We start from the raw sequence: 22,051 nt of genomic DNA, 5'->3' as shown, positions 1-22,051 counted from the left end.
TTTAAAGACATTACAAAGCAGAAAGTCAGAGGCATCTTGGGAAGGAGGCTCAGCGAGCAGGGCTGAGGTGACCTATCACCATTGTTTGGGTGGAGAGTCCACAAAAGGTTAGAGCTGGAGGCTATGGACTAGTACATAGGGTGGAGAAGGCTGCAAAGATGGAAGGGGGCCAGGCCAAGCAAGTAGAGGGATTTATGAAGAGCATAAAGATTTTTTTGAAATGAGAAAGTCAGTCAGTCATTTACAGCACAGAAGGAAGCCATTTGGTCCATCAAATCTATGGCAACTGTCCTGAGCAATCCAGTCAGTCTCACTCACCCACTTAATCCCCGTAGCCCTGGAAGTCAATTTCCTTCAAATGCATATTCAATTTCCTGTTGAAATCACTGTCTTTGCTTCCACCAACTTCGTGGCCAGTGAGATCTGTATCATCATCACTCGCTGCATAAAAAAGTTCTTCCTCACATTCCCCCTGCATCTCTTGCCCAAAAACTTAAATCCGTGTCCCCTGGTTTTGTCATGACTCACTGGGGATAGTGCACTGCAATATCAAGCCCCACTACTCCCCGAGCCGCGACAAATATGAAAAAGTTTGATCAACCCACTTAATTGTTTAATTTAGGTTAACAGAATACGAGCACCAAGTTTGTAAACTTAATAACTGTTTATTGAACACACTGTCTTTAACCAGTGGCAAAAGAAATATGAACTGCTAACTTCTAACTCTATAACCTAAACCCTTCTTAAATCCCTAAGTACACACATATACAAAAACATGGATTTCAAGGGTGGGATAGAACAGTTCAATAATACCAATTCCAGAGTACAGGATTTGATGGGTTGATGTTGATCACTGTCTTCAAAATTCTTTTCAGTTCTTGTTGATAACACAAGGTGATCTTCCAGTACTTTCAGTATTTAGTTCACAGGTTGAGCACTTGCCTTTCAATGTCTCTAACAGTGATTTTCCCCTTTGCCTCTTGACAGGGGTTTTCAGAGAGAGAGCAGGTTATAGAGATATGAGGAGAAACAGCCAGCTAGCTGTTATCATAGAATTATTGGAATCTTATACACACAGGATTGGGGGGGGGGGGGGAGGGTTAGGTCTTTTTCCTAGCTAGGAGCTATTCTGCTCCACTGCTCACACAAACCTTGGTCACGAGCCAATGAAAACGTCGTCAGGCAGTTCCCCATTAGACCAGGCTCCTCCTCAGCACCATCCTGTCTTTCATGGCCCACACTGTTCCAGGACAGCAACATTGTATATATCCCTCACACTGTTCCAGTGGACATGTCTTTCAAACTGCAGCCATTGTCATTTTAATCCACAGTCCAACAGAAATAAAGATATGTTCTTTACATACTATTAGCCAATGGTACAGTTTTTATTTGTCTACTTATCCAAACTTGTCATAACCTTGTATACCTCTATCAAATCTCCCCTCAATCTCCTTTGCTCCAAGGAGAGCAACCCCATCTTCTCCAACCAAACCTTGTAACTAAAATCCCTAATCCTTGGCAAATCACTTCTGCACCCATTCAAGGGCCCTCACTTCCTTCCCCAAGTGTTTGGAGATGGGGAAGCAGTGGAAACCGTCAACTACAGTGGTGATGGAGAACTGGATCAGGTGGTAGAATTGTGGATGAATTAAAATTTGTGCATGATAAAGCTAGAGAGGGTGATAAAGAGGCTGGCCAAACAAGTGAGAGAGTGAAAGGAATCACAAGCATACAGAGCTTGCGGCAGGGGCCAAAACCAATGGTTTTAATATTTTCCAATGGTTAACTGGAGCAAACTGTGGGTCAAACAAGACTGGATTGTCAGGCAAGCAATCTAAGAGGTATTAAAGACCATCATGTGGGTCAGTGAAAACTGACCTCATGTTAGCAGTTGATGGCACAAAGGGTAGCACATAGATGAGGAAATAGAGGGGGCCAAGTATGGATCCTTGGGAAGCAACAATGTAGAGACAGAAAGAGGTGGAAGTGCTGTGGGTTAAATACAACAGATAGTGCAGCCAAGCAAGGACAATCCCACCAACAGGGAAGGGGTAAGAGAAGACAATAAAAGGCACTATAGAAATTGAAGTTAGACATGGGGCAACCAGCTGGAGAAGGCAGGCTGGGCTTTTAGGAGGAAGGGACAAAAAACCAAGAAACATTGTCCAGCCACATACACAAGGAAGGTATTAGGTAGGAAGGGAGAGAATCTGCAGATGTAATGGGGCAAGCGCAAACAAAGAGAACAACTGAGGCAGGTGTGTCAACAGTCTCAGTACACGTCAATCCGCCTGCTTGCTGTGAGGGGAATTTGGAGGGAGCAGGTAGCCAAATAGTGGTAGTAGAGGAATCTGGAAAACATCCATGATGTCTAGGTAGTTCCTGAATGAGTTGGGAAAACTTGTTTTGGAGTGGGGTGATCAAGCCAAATCTGCCACTGCACAACTTAACCAATCATACAGCAGGTGCTATGGCCCTCAGACTTGGGAGTGATAATGTAAGGCTTTAAACCAGGAATGGCATGAACAAGTTTTATAAACACAATTTTATTTTATCTTTATATTAACCTAAGAGATTGTTATACCTTGCCGATAAAGATAACATTAGGGTAGGGGTGGCAAGAGAAGAAGTGGGATACTTAAAGGTAATGGGTAACATGGCTAATTAAACTAAAAGTACAGAACAGCAAGTAGAGGCAACTACATTCCCATGCAACCATAGGCTAGGCACCTCAATTGGAATGGTGGTAAGGGGTGACTTTTTTTTAATTCATGGGATGTGGGCTTCTCTCTCCACAGACCTGCTGAGTTTTTCCAACATTTTCTGCTTTTGTTTCAGATTTTCAGCATCCGCAGTATTTTGCTTTTAATATAAATCCGTTGTTGATTTTTGTAAAAAGCCATCTTGTTCACCTACATCCTTTAGGTGTCAGCTGTGGCTCAGTTCATAGCACCCTCACCTTTGAGTCAGAAGGTTGTGGGTTCATGTCCCACTCCCGGAAAAAAAAAGTCAAGAACTGTGAATGTACTCGAAAGAGTTACATCCTTTACAGAAGGAAATCTGCCATCCTTACCCAGTCTGGCCCACAGCTCATCCGCTACCTTCTCAATGGCAATTAGGGATGGACAATAAATGCTGGCCTGGCCAGCAACATCCATATCCCATAAGCGAATAAAAGTGACTCCAGACACAGCAATGTAGTGACTCTTAACTGCCTTCTGAAATGGCCTAGCAAGCTACTCAGTTCAAGAGCAGTTAAGGAAGAGCAACAAGCCAGGAACAGATACAAGATAACATTTTTTAGTGATGCTTTAGTGTGAAATTTTTCAATGGTGATACGTTAGAAATTAGCTAGCAGGCAGGGTATATTTTTTGTAAAAAATTTGTTCTCTGGATGAGGGCATGACAGGCAAGGCCGGCATTTGTTGCTCATCTGCAGCTGCTGGAGAAGGTGGTGAGCTTGCTTCTTGAACCGCTACAGTCCACGTGGTGCAGGTACACCCACAGTGCCGTTAGGGCAGGAGTTCCAGGATTTTGACCCAGTGACAGTGAAAAAGAACAGCAATTAGTTCCAAGTCAGGATGGTCCAAAACTTGGAAAGGAACTTAGCGATGGTGTTTCCATGCATCTGCTGCCCTTTTCCCTTTCAGTGGAAGTGGCTGCAGTTTTGGAAGATGCTGTCAGAAGAGGCTTGGCAAGTTGCTGCAGTGCATCTTATAGCTGGAACACACTGCTGTCGAAGTGTGGGAGGTGGAGGGAGTTAGTTTTATGTTCTTGAAAGCAAAGTTCTTGAAGGCTTTTATAGCTCACTGAGTAGTCAGTTATTTTGTTGAAGACCAGCATAATTTTGAACTCCTGTTAAAAGCGTTGAAACCTGATTAAACAAAGTGCAATCAACTGGTTCCTCTCAAACTAGTTTTACTTGTGATGCTTTTTAAACAAATAGGTACCCAAAGAAAAACTATGGGAAAGTATTTTGCTGCTTGCTTCTTAAAAAATAAACTGATCAAAATGGTCAGGGGAGTATAAAGTAGGGAGGAGGCAAAAAAAAAATACAGCAGTCATAGGCTTAAAAAAGGATAAAGACGCCAGCAACTTCATGAAAATAATCGAGGCACAGCAACCAGACTTAAGACAATATATTACATAGAAAGGCAAAATAACGATCGAGAAACGTATTTTCTCTATCCAATAGATAAAAGACTTCAAGCTGCTCAAAACAGTCAAATTAGTGCACAGGGTGGAAAATCAGTCTTGTTATACATTTCAACATGACTCTGCCATGTCTGACACTCACCTGGTGCCAGTTACCCGCTTGTAATTATCCTTGGAGTACACAGCAAGAATACTAACTCCTGATCCAATATTCACAAGCAGGAGAGGAAACGGATTATCCAAAGCACATGTCATCTTCTGACACCTTTCTGGATCTGTTGGGTGCTCGAAATAATAGCACTCTGGGGACCCATTGAAGCCTATTGAATCAATATATATCGTTCCATGGATAAGGCAGTCAAGTTCATCCAGCTTTCGAAGCTGCAGATTAACAATCTACAAAAATTACACAAAACCAGATTAAATATCAAGACAAGTAATATTGTTTTCCTGCAAGCTTAAAAGCTCCAGTCCCTTCCTCCGTTTGTTTACAACTTTAGATTCTATTAAATACTTAAAATAATGGAGGGACCAACCTCCCTCCATTGGGAGGCAAAGAACTTTGAATGGCTTTCGAAACCCCCCATAAAAAAAGCATCAATAATAATCAATCACACCAAATAAATGAATTTTGGACTGACAGCTAAAGTAACATTCATGGCACACAAGTGCCAGGCAATGACCACCTCCAACAAGAGAATCTAACCATCTCACCTCGACATTCAATGGCATTACCAGCGGTGAATCCCCCATTAACATTCAGGGAGTTACCATTGACCAGAACTGGACAAGCCATATAAACACTGCAGCTGTCAAAGGACAGAAGCTGGGAATTTTGTGGCAAGTAATTCACCTGCTGACTCCCCAAAGCCTGTCCACCAACAAGAGTCAGTAACTCTACATGGCTCCTTGGGCAGCACATTCAAAAATCATGACCTCTACCATCTAGAAGGACAAGGGCAGCAGACATATTGGAACACCATGATTTGGATGTTCACCTCCAAGAATAACACCATCTGGGGACGTTTATTCTATTCGTTCACGGGATGTGGGCTTCGCTGACTGCGTCAGCATTTATTGCAGATCACTCGTTCCCCTCGAGAAGGTGGTGGTGAGATGCCTTCTTGAACCGCTGCAGTCCATATGGTGTAGGTACACCCACAGTGCTGTTAGGAAGGGAGTTCCAGGATTATGACCCAGCGACGGTGAAGGAACGGCAATATATTTCCAAGTCAGGAAGGTGAGTGACTTGGAGGGGAACTTCCAGGTGATGGTGTTCCCATCTATCTGCTGCCCTTGTCCTTCTAGACGGTAGTGGTCATGGGTTTGGAAGGTGCTGCCCAAGGAATGCTTGGCGAATTCCTGCAGTGCATCTTGCAGACGGTACACACTGCTGCTACTGTGTGTCAGTGGCGGGGAGACTGAATGTTTGTGGATGTGGTGCCAAACAAGCAGGCTTTGTTCTGGATGATGTGAAGCTTCTGGAGTACTGTGGGAGTTGCACTCATCCAGACAAGTGGGAGTATTCCATCAAACTCCTGACTTGTTCTTGGCGGACAGGCTTTTGGAAGTCAGGAGGTGAGTTACTCGTCGCAGGATTCCTAGCCTCTAACCTGCTCTTGTATGGCTAGTCCAGTTCAGTTTCTGGTCAATGGTAGCCCCCAAGTTGTTGATAGAGGGGGATTCTGTGATGGTAATGCTATTGAAGATCAAGGGACGGTGGCTAGATTCTCTCTTGTTGGAGATGGTCATTGCCTGGCACTTGAGTGGCGTGAATGTTACATTGCCACTTGTCAGCCCAGGCCTGGATATTGTCCAGGTCTTGATGCATTTGGACATGGACTGCTTCAGTATCTGAGTTGTCGCAAATGGTGCTGAACATTGTACAATCATTAGCGAACATCCCCACTTCTAGCCTTATGATGGAAGGAAGGTAATTGATGAAGCAGCTGAAGATGGTTGGGCCTGGGACACGACCCTGAGGAACTCCTGCAGTGATGTCCTGGAGCTGAGATGACTGACCCCAAACAACCATAACCATCTTCCTTTCTGCTAGGTATGGCTCCAACCTGTGGAGAGTTTCCCCGATTCCCATTGATTCCAGTTTTGCTAGGACACCTTGATGCCACACTCAGTCAAATGCACCCTTGACATCAAGGCCAGTCACTCACCTTACCTCGGGAGTTCAGCTCTTTTGCCCATGTTTGGACCAAGGTTGTAATGAGGTCAGGAGCCAAGTGGCACTGGCGGAACCCAATCTGGGCATCAGTGAGCAGGTTATTGCTAAGCAGGTGTCACTTGATAGCACTGCAAATTACCCCTTCCATCACTTCACTGATGATCGAGAGTAGATTGACAGGCGGTAGTTGATCGTGTTGGATTTGTCCTGCTTTTTGTGAACAGGACATACCTGGGCAATTTTCCACATAGCTGGGTAGATGCCAATGTTGTAGCTGTACTGGAACAGCTTGACTAGGTTGCAGCAAGTTCTGGAGCACATGTCTTCAGTATTATTGCCGGAATACTGTCAGGGCCCATTGCCAATGAGATATCCAGTGCCTTCAGCCATTTCTTGATATCATGTGGAGTGAGTGAGTTGGCTGAAGATTGGCACATGATGCTGGGGACCTCTGGAGGCCAAGATGGATCATCCACTCAGCAATTCTGGCTGAAGATTATAGCAAAAGCTTCAGCCTTATCTTGTGCACTGATGTGCTGGGCTCCCCCATTATTGAGGGTGGAGATGTTTGTGGAGCCTCCTCCTCCAGTGAGTTGTTTAATTGTCCACCATCATTCCCGACTAGATGTGACAGGATTGCAGAGCTTGGATCTGATCTGTTGGCTGTGAGATTACTTAGTTCTGTCTTTCACTTGCTGTTCAGGACTACTTGCGTGCCAAACAGCATGTGTTATAGCTTCACCAGGTTGACGCCTCACTTTTAGGCCTGGTGCTGCTCCTGGCATGCCCTCCCACACTCTTCATTGAACCAGGGTTGATCCCATGGCTTGATGGTAGAGGGTGGGGGAGATGCTGAGCCATTAGGTTACAGATTGTGTTAGAGTACAATTCTGCTACTGCTAATGGCCCACAGCACCTCATGGATGGCCAGTCAAATTGCTAGATCTGTTCGAAATCTATCCCATGTAGCTCAGTGGTAGTGCCACACATCATGCTCATGGGTATCCTCAATGTGAAGGGGGGACTTTGTCTCCACAAGGACCATGTGGTGGTCACTCCTTCCGATACTATAACTCGGAAGTTTACAGCACAGGTGGCCATTCGGCCCATCGTGTCCATGCCAGTCAAAGTTCTGACTTTCTTAATCCCATTTTCCAGTGCTTGGCCCATAGCCAAGGAGGTTATGGAAACACAAGTGAATATCTAAAAACTTCTTGTTACGAGTTTGACTCAACCACCCTTTCAGGCAGTGTGTTCCAAAGTATCCCATACGCCTTCTTAACCACCTTATCTACCTGCTCTGCTACCTTCAGGGATCTGTGGATATGCACATCAAGGTCCCTCTGATCTTCAGTGCTTTCCCCCTACATTTAAGTCCAAATCATTTATGTACGCCACAAACAGCAAGGGCCCCAGCACCGAGCCCTGTGGAACCCCACTGGAAACAGACTTCCAGTCACAGAAACATCCCTCGACCATCACCCTCTGCTTCCTGCCTCTCAGCCAATTTTGGATCCAATGTGCCACTTTGCCTTGGATCCCATGGGCTCTTACTTTCTTGACCAGTCTGCCATGAGGAACCTTAACAAAAGCCTTGCTAAAGTCCATGTAGACCACATCAAATGCATTATCCTCATCAACGCTCCTGGTTACACCCTCAAAAAATTCGATCAAATTTGTCAAACATCACCTTCCCTTAACAAATCATCCTGACTTGGAAATATATCATCGTTCCTTCACTGTCGCTGGGTCAAAACCCTGAACTCCCTTCCTAATAGCACTGTGGGTGTACCTACATGACATGGACTGCAGTGGTTCATGGCAGCATCTCACCACCACCTTCTCAAGGGCAACTAGGGATGGGCAATAAATGCTGGCCCAACCAGCAAAGCTCACATTCCGTGAATTAATAAAAATCCATGCTGACTATCCCTGATTAATCTGTCTCTCTCTAGGTGCAGATATATTCTGTCCCTCAGAATTCTTACTAACACCCACCACCAAAGTTAGACTGACTGGCCTGTAATTTCCTGATCTATCCTTTCCTTTTTTAATAATGAGACAATGTTAGCAGTCCTCCAGTCCTCTGGCACCTCACTTTTGGCCAGAGGGGAGTTGAAAATTACCAAGGCCCCTGATATCTCTTCCTTTGCCTCCCTCAACAGCCTGGGAGATATCTCATCTGGGCCTGTAGATTTATCCATTTTTAAGGCCGCTAAACCCACTAGTACCTCCTCTCAATGTTAATTTCCTCTAATATTTCACAGTCCCCCACCCTGATGTCTATGCCTGCGCTGTCCTTTTCCTTTGTGAAGGCCAACGCAAAGTATCCATTGAGGACTATACCCACGTCTTCCAGGTCCACACAATTACCTCTATGGTCCCTAATTGGCCCTACTCTTTCCCTAGTCATTCTCTAGCTCTTTATATATTTAAAAAACTACTTTGGGTTTTCCTATATTCTACCCACCAATGCTTTCTCATGCACTCTCAGCTTTCTTAATTTCCTTTTTTAAGTTTTCCCCCTCCATTTTTATACTCCTCTAGGGACTCTGTTGTATTGAGCCCTCGGAATCTGCCATAACTTCCTCTTTTTCTTAATCCTGGGTTCTCTGGATTTGGTTCCCCCCCACTTGTCTTACGGGAACATATTTGCCCTGTATGCTAGCTATTTTCTCCTCGAGTACCTCCCACTGCTCTGACACTATCTGCAACTAGCTGCTCCCAGTCCACTTCAGCCAAGTTGTATCTCATCTGAGTAAAATTAGCCTTTCCCTAGTTTAGAACTTTTATTCCCAGCCCAACCTTATCCTTTTACTGTCATGAACAGGTGCATCTGAGGCACGCAGGTCAGTGAGGATGTGGTAAAGTATGTTATTCCCTCACCACCTGCCGCAGACCCAGTCTAGCAGCTATGTCCTTCAGGGCTCGGCCAGCTCGGTCAGTAGTTGTGCTACTGAGCTACTCTTGGACATTGAAGTCCCTCACCCAGAGTACATTCTGCGCCATTGCCTCCCTTAGTGCTTCCTCTAAGTGGTGTTCAACATGGAGGAGCAATGATTCATCAGCTGAGGGAGGTATGTGGTAGTCAGCAGGAGGTTTCCTTGCCTATGTTTGACCTGATGCCATGAGTCTTCATGGGGCCCGGAGTCGATGTTGAGGACTCCTAGGGCAACTCCCTCCCGACTGGATACCACTGTGCCGCCACCTCTGTTGGGTCTGTCCTGCCCATGGGACAGGACATACCCAGCGATGGTTATGGTGGTGTCTGAGGCATTGTCTGTAACATATGATTCCATGAGAGCTGTGAGACAGCTCTCCCAATTTTGGCACTAGCCCCCAGATGTTAATAAGGAGCACTTAGCAGGGTCAACAAGGCTGAGTTTGCCATTGTCGTTTCTGGTGCCTAGGTCAATGCCGGGTGGTCTGTCCGGTTTCATTCATTGCTATATCAGCATTCCTTCATTGTCGCTAGGTCAAAATCCTGAAACTCTGTTCTTAACAGCACAGAGTATACCTATATCAGATGGACTACAACAGTTCAAGATGGCAGCTCACCATCAGCTTCTCTAGGGCAATTAAGGATTGGCAGCAAATGCCAGCCTTGCCAGTGGTGCCCATTTCCCTTGAAAGATGAAAAAGTGGAACATAAGTAGTCTAAAAAAGAATATTCCTACAGCAAGTATAGAAGGACAGTTAGGTTATTGCAAGCATCTCAAACTTGAGTAAATATGGTCACATGATTTGGTCATGCTATCTTACCTTCCTGTCCCATTGCAAAACACCTCCTCCTTGGAGGTAGAAGTGAGCTACCTCAAAGACAAGTACCAACTTATTAAACTTGTACTGTACGTGGGACAGATCAACGAACAGAAGATGAATTGATGGAGAAATTACTTTGCTTTTACACAGATATCATTGCAGTGGATCCCAGAATTTAGCCACGAGTCATCTACGGCTACTCTTGGGTACCCAAACCTTTTTCCTCCCCATTAAAATTTCAACTTCAGCTAAAAATGCAAAAACTGCAATTTACTAAATATCTTTAGTGATATTGCACTAATTCGACTGAATAGAATATAGGAGATTAGATCAGAAATTTATAGTTAGTGATCCCAGTGGACCATGCCACAGCGTTTTAGAATGAAAACAACAAGTATATTTAATATGCAAGCAACATGCTGATTTAAACATAAATACATGATGTAAAATAGCATACCCAAACAGCCACTGGTCTTCAAAAGCAAATTCAAAATAAATAAACTTTGATTTCAGGCAACTCCAGTATGTATTAACAATGGGCGATGCCTGTGGACTGTAAGACCTGTGTTTGAGATTTCTTTGTTAATGGTTAGAAGACAAAACAAAAACCTTTAGAGATTGGATTGCTATTTATTGCTATTAAATATTTAGCTTATAAAAACTCTTGCCTGGTTCAAAAATTTTGTACGCCTATAAAAACCTGGAGGTGGTAATGAATTGTGTGTTATTTTTCTTGAAGGGAACTGATGTTTATCAAAGATTGGCATAAATCAACAAAAACACAAATAGTGCACTACTTTTTACAATTATGCACTTCTAGTACACACAGAGTTACAGGAAATTGTGCAACCCCAGTTTGTGATTTTCAGTGCAAGGAAGCGCATGCATAAATGCTTTAAGGCTGGAACATAACGCAAGAAATAGGTGAACTAGAGGAAAGCAGTAGTGGCAGTATCCAAGGGATATGTATAGGTCAGGACAGGAGGCTGATAGTGAAGAGAACTATGGGAGTTTTAGACACTGATAGTTTTGGTTACATCCTCAGCACTCAAACTTCTAGAATGTTAAAACATGATCCTTAAACCCTTAAAGAGACTGCACACATTTTAAAACTCATCTACCAGAACAGATCCCTGAAGCAGAAAATGTATTTGTGAATGACCGCCTCATTTCTAAATTAATCTCAATCCTGAAATGAGCAGAGAAAACAATTTAATAGATGACTGCACACGGTTCTGCAGTCCCAAATTTCGACACATGAAAACAAAATTAAAATATACATACTGTGCGCAAGTCTGGCTCAAATTTGTATGCCCCGCCTCCAGTGGCGCAGAGTGTTGTGTGAAGACTAGAAAAGTGTTTGGCTTTGCCCATCTGAATAAATGCTGGCATGTTCTGGGTAGGAAACCTTACGAAGTGCAAATTGCCTTTGCGTCCACAAATTGTCAAATCTTTGAGTTCAAGATGAACATCACGGATGCCTGTGGATCCATAGGCCACATTGGAGGTCAAATATTTCCGTATACTCCTCAGATTTTCCACTTCCTCCTCTTCTTCCTCAGCAGTGATGTCCTTTGGCTCAAAATAAACCAGTTTTACCAAAGTTCCACCAATGTCCATGCCAAACCATGGAAAAGCTACAAGTAAAAAGCAAAATTAAAAAATAAATTCATGATTGCTTAAAAGAACATCACAAATACAATAAGTCAGACCTACTGATTGGTTCAGCAATAAGTGAAAAGGATTAAAGGGATATAGGAACATGGCTGGTGAATGTGTTTAGAACTAATTGTTCTAAGTAAACATACAGATTAGTTGGACGAACACCAGGATTTCTGTGTAAACCATGCATTTGTATAGTACCTCTAACTAGTAAAAGGTGCCAAAGGTTCACAGGACCATTTCAATTAGAGTTAGAATTGAGCCACTTAAGAGCATCTTAAGAGAGGAGGTGGAGAGCTAAGGGAGGGAATTCCAGAGCTTAGGGCCAAGGCTTCCGAAAGCACAATGGCCAGGAGTTAAGTGATTAAAATTAGGATGTGCTAGAGGCTAGAACTGTAGGACTGCAGAGGTTTTGGTGGACGTTAGAGTTAGGCCACAGAGGGATTTGAAAACAAGGAGAATTTTAAACTTGACATATTGCCAGGTGGAAACCAATGTAAGCCACAGAATCTTGGGATAATGGGTGAAGGAGACCTGATGATTCTGACATGGACAGAAGAGTTTTGGATGAGCTCAGGTTTGCAGAGGGTGAAAAATGAAGGCTGGCCAGGAGTTCTCCAGACGATTCTCAACAGTCTTTGCTTAAAAAACACAAGAGACAGTCAACTATTCATAATCGAACTGTGTTGCATTGGAGAGAGAAGAAAAAGTTGCACCTGGGGCCCAAGCAAACTTTTTCTGTATATGGTTGGTCACATAGATTAAGTGTCCCATTTATTACTCATTTTGAGCATCAAGTTGACTAAAGCACCATATCTGTATTTGCAAGAGGCAATGAGTTTAGCATTGTGGGTGTACCTACACCACGTGGACTGCAGCAGTTCAAGAAGGCAGCTCACCACATCAACTTCTCCAGGGCAACTAGGGATGGGCAATAAATGCTGGCCCAGCCAGTGAAGCCCACATCCCGTGAATGAATAAAAAATAATTTTTTTTTAAATCAGTGTTCAGTGAGGGCATGTCTTTGGGGGAAAGTCTCAAATAGCTTGTAAACTCTCAAGCTTCTTGAAGCTTTCTAAAGTATAAATCTGTAGATACCAACTAGTCTTAATTCAAGATCACTTCATTTAACTTAAGGTTATTCAAATCAAAGCACTAAATTCCAACTTTTGATACACATTATAGAACCATTCAAATTATAGAATCATTATCAGAAATAGTCTAAATAATTTCTTGAAAACTCTCATTTTAATTTGCAGGTATGCTGAAAAATAACTAAATTAGTTAAACCCTGAAATACAAAACAGAAAATTTTGGCTGCTCGCCAATTCTGGAGGTGGACTATTCTGGTAGCTTGGTGAACACTAGCCTTACAGTTTAAATGCTTTTAAGTAAACCATCAAACCATTCTCAATACAGAGTGCAGGAATTATAAGTCCAAGGTCAATGCTGCAGAATCATAACCAGTGAAGAGAAAATGAAACAAATCCTTCTTACCCAAACCCCTACACACCCCTCTTCCTCAGAGTCTTCTTTCTCCTCTGGCTTGTCACCTAAGCAGATTGGCTTGTTTTCATGCTGTCACTTCAACTAGTTCTACGCATCTGTTCACCCCCTTAGAGCACTGTGTTCCATTCAGTGTAGGTCAGAAATTGAAAACTAAAGTTTAAAATAAATTAGCTTTTTAAAAACTAAATGTAGAAAACTGCCATATATTGAATAGAAGAATTCACTATTAACAAGCTAATATTTTCTTTCAGAGAATTAGCTGATACCAATGAACGAAAAAGGGATAAATGTATTTTAGTACAAGGGAATGATAATTTCATGTAGTATTCTAGGCCTTTCTGAAAATTTGGGATTAATCCCAAATTATAATCCAAGAATGCAGATTTAATAAAATTAAACATTTTGTATCGAATTAATCGATTACAATGAACATTCTAACTTACTGCCTTCATTTTCAATGGGCTGCAACAAGTTTTATATGTTAATGAAATAGGAGAAAACATTTAAATGTACTATCAAATTTATTTAATAATGAGATTTAGAAGTGAACCCATTTCGACTCGAACGCATTTTTAACATGATAGAACTAAAACAATTGCAGCAAGTTAGTGCAAATTGATATTTATGAAATGCTAATTTATCCAATCCCAACTATCCTCAGACATGTCACATTAAAGGCTAAGATGACTTGAATAAAATTACACTAAGAAACAGAAGATTGATATTCAATGAAATACTAAATGCACATTTGGAACATTTACTCCTAATGTGATTTGCATTGGATAGTAAGCTATTGGCTGTCAATTTAAAAGCAAAGTGATTTAATAATATTAAAAAGTTGTTAGAACAGATGTTACAATTTCAAATTAGAGAGAGATTGGTACTGACTGACTGAATTCTGTCCGGAAAAAATTGGTGAACAGCTACAAAGAGTTTCTCAGGAATTTAAACCAACTATCTTCAAATTTTATGTATTTGGGCATTAAAATCCAAAACAATGTTCCAAAACATGCAAGAATGTACTTCATTAATTATTTGAAATTACTCAGGTATTATTAAATTATAGGTATCCAAAAAGGTAATATTGCTCCTTCTATAAAGGACCAATTTTTATTTCAAAAATTAATGTTTTCAACTGGAACTTGAAAATCTCAATGGTTAGCCATAGTGTAGAAACGGCAGGACATCGGAAACCATCAATCTTGCCAAAGCATGATTTAATGACCTAGAAATTGTCAGACATAATACTAATCATACAATATAACAGTGCACATTTAGGTAACTCCATCAAATTACATTCTTTCTGTCGCAGAAAGGCAAACATTATCCACCTGCGACAAAAATCAAAGAACTGGCATTTAGAACAGGGAAAATGGGGTTTTAAGGAGACTCTTAAAAGGAGATGGAAAGGTTGAGGGAGGAAATTCCAGAATTTAAAACTTAGTCATAACAATCAACAGTGGGACAAAGGGAATGGGGCATGCACTAGGCAAGATTTGGATGAACAGAATTCTTCGAAGAATGCATGGCTGAAGGAAGTTACAAAGATAGGGAAAGTCAAATCTATGGAGGAGTTTGAACATAAGGATGGGAATTTTAAAATCAAGGTGTAGGTGTTTCAAGAACTAATGTAGCTAAGCTAGCCGAGGGGGAATGGGTAAACAAGCTTTGGTGCAGGCTAGAATGCAGAGTTTTGCACAAGCTCAAGTTTATGGAGGCCAACCAGGAGAACATTGGAATAGTCAATCTGAAAGTAACAAACATGGGTAAGGATTTCAGCAAGCGATATTACAAAGATGGAAGTTGGCAGTCTTTGGGATGAATGGATATCATGTCAGATGATCAGCTCTGGGCATCGACGTTGTCAAGAGTCCGGTTCAGTCCAATACAACAGCCAGAGAGGGGATTGAAATCAGTGATGGAGGAAAATGGAGTTTGTGGCACAGGCCAAAGGCTTTAGTCTTGCTCTGTTTAACTGAAGAAAACTGCAGCTCATTCAGGACTCAACGCCAGCCAAGCATGATAAAAATACAGACAGTGGAGTGGTTGAGACACGATGAGGAGGTAGAGCTGGATGTCATCAGTATACGTGGAAGCTGATGTTATGTCTTTGAATGATGTCACTAAGGGGAATCACATAGATGAGAAATAGAAATGGATCAAGGGCTGATTTGCAGGTAATTCAAGATGTAGCAATGTGGTGGTGAGAATAGAAGCCATTGCAGGAGATTGTCTACCTACAGGTGGATGGGTAAGAGGAGTAGAACCAGTGTCCCACTCAGCTGAACAAAAGCTGGTGTGGTCAATCATTTCACAGAAGGATCAGGAGAGATATGGAGTGCCATGGTCAAGGTCACAGAAAAGGTCATTTGCAACTTTTTCTTGGAGTCATTTCAGTGCTGAAGCAGGACTTCAGATTTCACTTGCCTGAAGTAGAATGATGTGCATTCAGATCACCAGATATTCATGATTTTTTATGTTGTTACCCCTAATTTTGTAGTGTTTCAAATCTTAAATTAGGTTATCATCTATTTATTCACAAATCTGCATTCCTGAAACACCACATTTGCTTTTTTGGGGCATATCAATTTTGTATTTTTCCCACTAACATTTAAAGAACTCAAACGAAGGCAAAAAATGCTGGAAAAACTCAGCAGGTCTGACAGCATCTGTGGTGAGAAAGAGAGACAGAGATAAGGTTTCGAGTCCCTATGATTCTTCTTCAGATCTGAAATCCGACCTGAAGAGTCATACGGACTCGAAACGTTATCTCCGTCTCTCTCTCTCCACAGGTGCTGTCAGACCTGCTGAGTTTTTCCAGCATTTATTGTTTTCGTTTCAGATTTCCAGCATCTGCAGTATTTTGTCTTTATTTAAAGAACTTACATTGCTGATCTGTGAACTGGTTGCTAATAATTTCTGGATTATCACCTGAGCCATGAGCAAATTGGCACAGGGCAACTGAGATTAGAGATGAAGATTGATGTAGGAGAAACAAGTTTCAATTCATGGGGCACTGGCACCAGTATGAGGGAAAAGCAGAAGTTGTACCTTTGGAACACCTGAAATATGCTGGGGCCATTGTTCTGGCAAGTCGTATAACTCAGGCAACAGAGAGCTTTAAACTAAATAGTAGAGGGAGGAGATCATGAGAGGGGAGATATACTAAAGGGAGACAACTATGTAATAGAGCAGGACAGCAATTTGGGTACTGAGTATCAGAGTGTGACAGGAAGGGGTAGAACATACAATTGTAAGAGTGTGCCAGCAGATAACACCAAAGATTGCAGAAAAAAAGTTAGAGTTTAAGGCCCTGTATCTGAATGCACACAGCATTGTAACAAAAGGGATGAATTGTTAGCAGAGATAGATATGTTTGACCCAATAGGCATTACAGGGGCATGGCTGAAAAGTGACCAAGGCTAGGACCTGAACATTTAAGGTTATTGACATATTAGAATGACAGGAAGCTACGAAAAGGTGACAGGGTAGCTTTGTTAATTAAAGATGGCATTAGTTCAGTACTGAGAGATGACCTTGGCTTGAAAGATCAGGATGTTACACTGTAGGACAGAGCATACAGGAAGAAATAAACGGGGTAAGAAAGAAAGGTACTGCAATAATCATTGGGGAAATCAAATTGGCAAAGGTAGCCTGGAAAATTAGTTCAAAATGTGTTTTCAGGGCAATTTCTTAGAGCAGTATGTTCTAAAGCCTGCCAGGGAGCAGGTTATTCTAGACCGGGTAGTGTGCAATGAGTCAGGATTAATCAATCAGTCACCTCATGGTAAAGGAACCTCGAGGTGATAGCGATCACAACATGATAGAATTTCATGTTCAGTTTGAAAGGGAGAAGTGTGGGTCCACAGGTAGTGTTTTAAAGCTAAATAAATAAAGGTAACTATGAAGGTGTGAAGGCAGGCTGGTTAAGGTGAACTGGGAAACTAGGTTAAAAGGTAGGACATTAGGGATCCAATGGCAGACTTTTAAGGAGATATTTAATAACTCTCAGTAAAGATTTATCCCAGTGAGAAAAAAGACTCTGAGAAAGATACATGTGGCGAAATAAGGAAGTTATGGATAGCGTTAAATTGAAAGAAGCACTGTAGAAATCTGCCAAGATTTGTGGCCAGTCAGAGGATTGGACAGATTTTAAGAACCAGCAAAGAATGACTAAAAAGACAATAAAGAGGCAGAAAGAAGAGTGAGAGAGAAAGCTAGCAAGTTAGCTATAACAGAGGCTTGGCAGCTCAACATTCCAGGTTACAGGGTATTCAGACAAGCTAGAGGGGGGATAGAAGAGTGGTGGGGGGGGTGGGGGGGTGGGGGGGGGTGGAAATCACAATATTGATCAAGGATTGAATTATAGCAGTGAGGAGGGATGATATCTTGGAAGGATGATCTAATGAGGCCATGAGAGTAGAAGTAAAAAAACACAAAAGGGGAAAACACACCATAGGGTGTGTACCATAGGCCCCCAAACAGTCAGGGAGAGAGAGAGGATCAAATATTTAATCAAATTTCCGAGAAGTGTAAAAATAATAAGGCAGTAGTAATAGTAGCGGATTTTAACTACCCAAATATTAACTGGGATAGTTTTAGTGTGCAAGGTAGGGAGAATGTAAAATTCTCAAGTTGCATTCAGGAGAACTTTTTTTAGCCAGTATATAGAAAGTCCAATGAGGGGGCAGTTCTGTACTTAATATTCGAAAATGAGCTTGAGCAGGTGGAAGGCGTACCAGTAGGGGAGCATTTTGGAGATAGTGACCATAACTCAGTTAGATTTAGACAGTTATTGAACAAAATAAGGTTGGGCCAGAAATAAACATTCAAAACTGGGGAAAGGCAAAGACAAAAGTCATATACTGCAGATGCTACTGAAGCTCCGCAGCTCTGAAGGAGGGCCATACGGACTCGAAACGTCAACTCTGTTTTTCTCTCCACAGATGCTGTCAGACCTGCTGAGTTTTTCTAGCATTTTCTGTTCTTGTTGGGGAAAGGCTAATTTTACTAATGTGAGATATGATTTGGCCCAAGTGGACTGGGAGCAGCTACTTGCAAATAAAACTGCGTCAGAGCAGTGGGAGGCATTCAAGGAGGAAACAGCGAGTACAGGGCAAGTATGTTCCCGGAAAGACAAAGGTGGGGGGGAACCAAGTCCAGAGAGCCCTGGATGTCAAAGGACATAAAAGGTTAGGATTAAGAAAAAAAGAGAAGCTTATGGCAGATACCGAGGGCTCAATACTGCAGAGTCTCTAGAGGCGTATAAAAAGTGCAAGGGGGGACCTTAAAAAGGAAAGCTAAGAGAATACACGAGAAAGCATGGGTGGGTAGAATAAAGGAAAACTCAAGGGTTTTAAAAAAATATATGAAGAGCAAGAGGATAACTAGGGAAAGAGTAGGACCAATTAGGGACCATAGAGGCAATCTATGCGGTGGACCCAGAAGATGTGGATACAGTTGTCAATGAATGCTTTGCGTCGGTCTTCATAATCAAAAAGGATGATGCAGGTAGGGACATCAGGGTGGAAGGCCGAAATATTAGAGGAAATTAACAGAGCGTGTGCGCGAGAGCGGGTTTAGCAGTCTTAAAAAAGCAGACAAATCCACAGGCCTGGATGGGATGTCTCCTGCTGTTGAGGGAGGCAAGGGAAGAGATACCAGGGGCCCTGGCAGTAATTTTCAAATCCTCTCTTGCCACAGGCAAGGTGCCAGAGGACTGCAGGACTGCTAACGTTGTCCCATTATTAAAAAAGGGAGGAAGGGATAGGCTAGGAAATTACTGGCCAGTCAGTCTAGTGGGGAAGTTACTATAAAGAATTCTGAGGGACAGAATATATCTGCACTTGGAGAGAGACAGATTAATCAGGGATAGTCAGCATGGGTTTAAGGGAAAATCACGTTTGACAAATTTGATCAAATATTTTGAGAAGGTAACCAGGAGTGTTGATGCGGGTAATGCATTTGACGTGGTCTACATGGACTTTAGCAAGGCTTTCGATAAGGTTCTTCATGGCAGACTGGTCAAGAAAGTAAGAACCCATGGGATCCAAGGCAAAGTGGTACATTGGATCCAAAATTGGCCGAGAGGCAGGAAGCAGAGGGTGATGGTCGAGGGATGCTTCTGTGACTGGAAGTCTGTTTCCAGTGGGGTTCCAGCAGGGGCCCTTGCTGTTTGTGGTGTACATAAATGATTTGGGCTTAAATGTAAGAGGTATGATCAAGAAGTTCGCAGATGACACGAAAATTGGTAGGGTGTGCTTGAAATGCTAATAAGTAAACATGAATGCTGGCTTTAGCATGTAAGGGAATTTCATTTTTTTAGATAATCATAATAAATACAAATTGTAAAACTGTCATGATAGTGTGACCAAGTTTCCCTCGTGGATTTGGTCTGTCTGGTACATATCTGCCACATAACAGTATATTAATTAAATGAGAGATTGTATAAATGATTAGAAAGGCAAACGGAATGCTGGCATTTATTGCAAGGGGAATGGAATATAAAAGTAGGGAAGTTTTACTGCAGCTGTACAGGCCTTGGTGAAACCACACCTTGAGTACAGTGTACAATTTTGGTCTTCTTATTTGAAAAAAGGTAACCGCTTTAGAAGTTCAGAGAAAGTTCATTCGACTCATCGCTTGGACGAAGGGCTTATCTTACGAAGAAAGACTAAACAAGTTGGGCACGTATGCATTGGAGTTTAGAAGAATGAGAGGTGATCTTAATGAAACATTTAAGATCCTGAGGGGACTTGGTAGGATGGATACTGGAAGAATGTTTCCACTTGTAAAAAAACTAGAACTAAGGTACACAGTTTAAGAATAAGACGTCTCCCTTTCAAGAGCAATGAGGAGAATTTTTTTCTCAGAGCGTTGTTTGTCTGTGGGATTCTCTTTCCCATAAAGTAGTGGAGGCTGGGTCTTGAAATTTATTCACGGCTGAGTTGGATAGATTTTTGACAGACAAGAGAATCAAGGGTTATAGTGGGGGGGGGCAGACAAAAAAGTGGAGTTCAGACCACAGCCAGATCAGCCATGATCTTACAGAATGGCACAGCTAGCTCTGAAAAGAGCCAAATGGCCTACTCCTGCTCCCAAGTGCTATGTTACAATGCTAACGTTGGCTTCTCATCAAAAAGTTACTTTTTCATGTCTAGTCACAGATAAGGGAGCAATCTACTATTCTTTGATAATCTTACATTGACCCAACTTGTGGGGGTCACTTTTTAAATAACTGTTCTTTTTCGAGTTATTTCCGCTCTTCATTTTCTTGTTGATTAAGAAGTCAGTTTTTTTTTAAATCTGCTCACGACATGAAAGCGCCACTGGCAAATCTGACATTTACTGCTGTTCCCCGATTGTCCTCAAGACAGTGGAATGATCCACCTTCTTGAACCCTGCAGTCCCTGAGGCGTAGGTGCACCCACAATGCGGTTAGGAAGGGAATTCCAGGATTTTGACCCAACGACATGAAGGAATGATACTATAGTTCCAATTCAAGATGGTGTGTAAATTAGAGGGGAACTTACTCCTGGAATCATAGTCTTGGTTGCATTCAATGATAAAAACAATGCACTACTACTAACTTTAACAAAAAGCTAATAAAATCCCAGTGAATGTTGGGGTTGTTTAAATGAAATCCACAACATCATCTTGTTCTTGCATGCTTCACTCAACTGTCCGTAAACCTCTCTACAATATTGCCACTGTCTTGCCGTTTGTAACACATGTACCACTTCCTTAACTCTATTCACATCCACTACTTATAGAATCTTTTATCCATACTATTATCCCATGCAACTCACCCTCCATCATGTTGTGTGGCACTAAATGGGACAGATTCTTGTACCCCTAATATATCTGCAGTCCTGGCACATCAAGTTGTGAATGGACAATTAAACAATAGGAGACGCCTCCACAAATATTCCTGTCCTCAATGATGGGAGAGCCCAGCGCTTCAGTGCAATAGATGAGGCTGAAGCATTTGCAATAATCTCCAGCCAGAAGTGTCAAGTGGAAAATCCATCTCAGCTTCCTGAGGTACCCAGCATCACAGATGCCTGTCTTCAACCAATTCAATTCAGTCCACATGATATCAAGAAAAGGCTGAAGGCACTGGATACTGCAAAGGCTATGGGCCCTGACAATATTCTGGCAATAGTACTGAAGACATGTGCTCCAGAACTAGCTATGCCGTGAGCCAAGCTGTCCCAGTACAGCTACAACACTGGCATCTACCCAGCTATGTGGAAAATTACCCAGGTATGTCCGGTCCACAAAAAGCAGGACAGGTGAGGTGAGAGTGACTGTCCTTGACATCAAGGCAATATTTGACTGAGTGCAGCATTAAGGAGCCCTAGCAAAACTGGAGTCAATGCAAACCAGGGGGAAAACTCTCTGCTGGATGGAGACATACCTAGCACAAAGGGAGATGGTTGTGGTTGTTGGAGGTCAGTCATCCTAGTTCCAGGACATCACTGCAGGAGTTCCTCAGGGTAGTGTCATCGGCCCAAGCATCTTCAGCTGCTTCATCAATGACCTTCCTTCCATCATAAGGTCAAAAGTGGGGATGTTCACTGATGACTTTGTTCAGCACCATTCGTGACTTCTGAAGCAGTCTGCACCCATATGCAGCAAGACCTGGCCAATATTCAAGCTTGGACTGAGTGGCAAATAACATTTGGACCACACAAGTGCCAGGCCATAACCATCTCCAACAAGAGAATTCCACCATCTCCCCATGAATTTCAATGGCATTACCATTGCTGAATTCCCCCACTA

General features: G+C 42.3%; 2 protein-coding genes across 3 annotated transcripts in view; one reads left to right on the top strand and one right to left on the bottom strand.

Annotated features, from left to right (window-relative positions):
- rnf24 (ring finger protein 24) overlaps positions 1-22,051 on the top strand; it is a 632,553-nt gene that overhangs the window by 227,191 nt on the left and 383,311 nt on the right. The window lies entirely within an intron of this gene.
- Positions 1-22,051, bottom strand: part of LOC144687733 (pantothenate kinase 3-like) — a 44,468-nt gene that overhangs the window by 12,315 nt on the left and 10,102 nt on the right. For both annotated transcript variants that reach the window (XM_078554184.1, XM_078554195.1), the window contains exons 2-3: positions 11,381-11,733; positions 4,298-4,551 (exon numbers count right to left, since the gene is read on the bottom strand). In XM_078554184.1, the coding sequence (XP_078410310.1) occupies positions 4,298-4,551; positions 11,381-11,733 (607 nt within the window). The remainder of the gene's footprint in view (positions 1-4,297; positions 4,552-11,380; positions 11,734-22,051) is intronic.

This window comes from Cetorhinus maximus, chromosome 1, assembly GCF_964194155.1.
Source record: "Cetorhinus maximus chromosome 1, sCetMax3.hap1.1, whole genome shotgun sequence".
In the NCBI taxonomy this organism is placed as follows: domain Eukaryota; kingdom Metazoa; phylum Chordata; class Chondrichthyes; order Lamniformes; family Cetorhinidae; genus Cetorhinus; species Cetorhinus maximus.
Note: the sequence above shows the minus strand (reverse complement) of the source record. Positions and strands in the feature narration are given on the sequence as shown.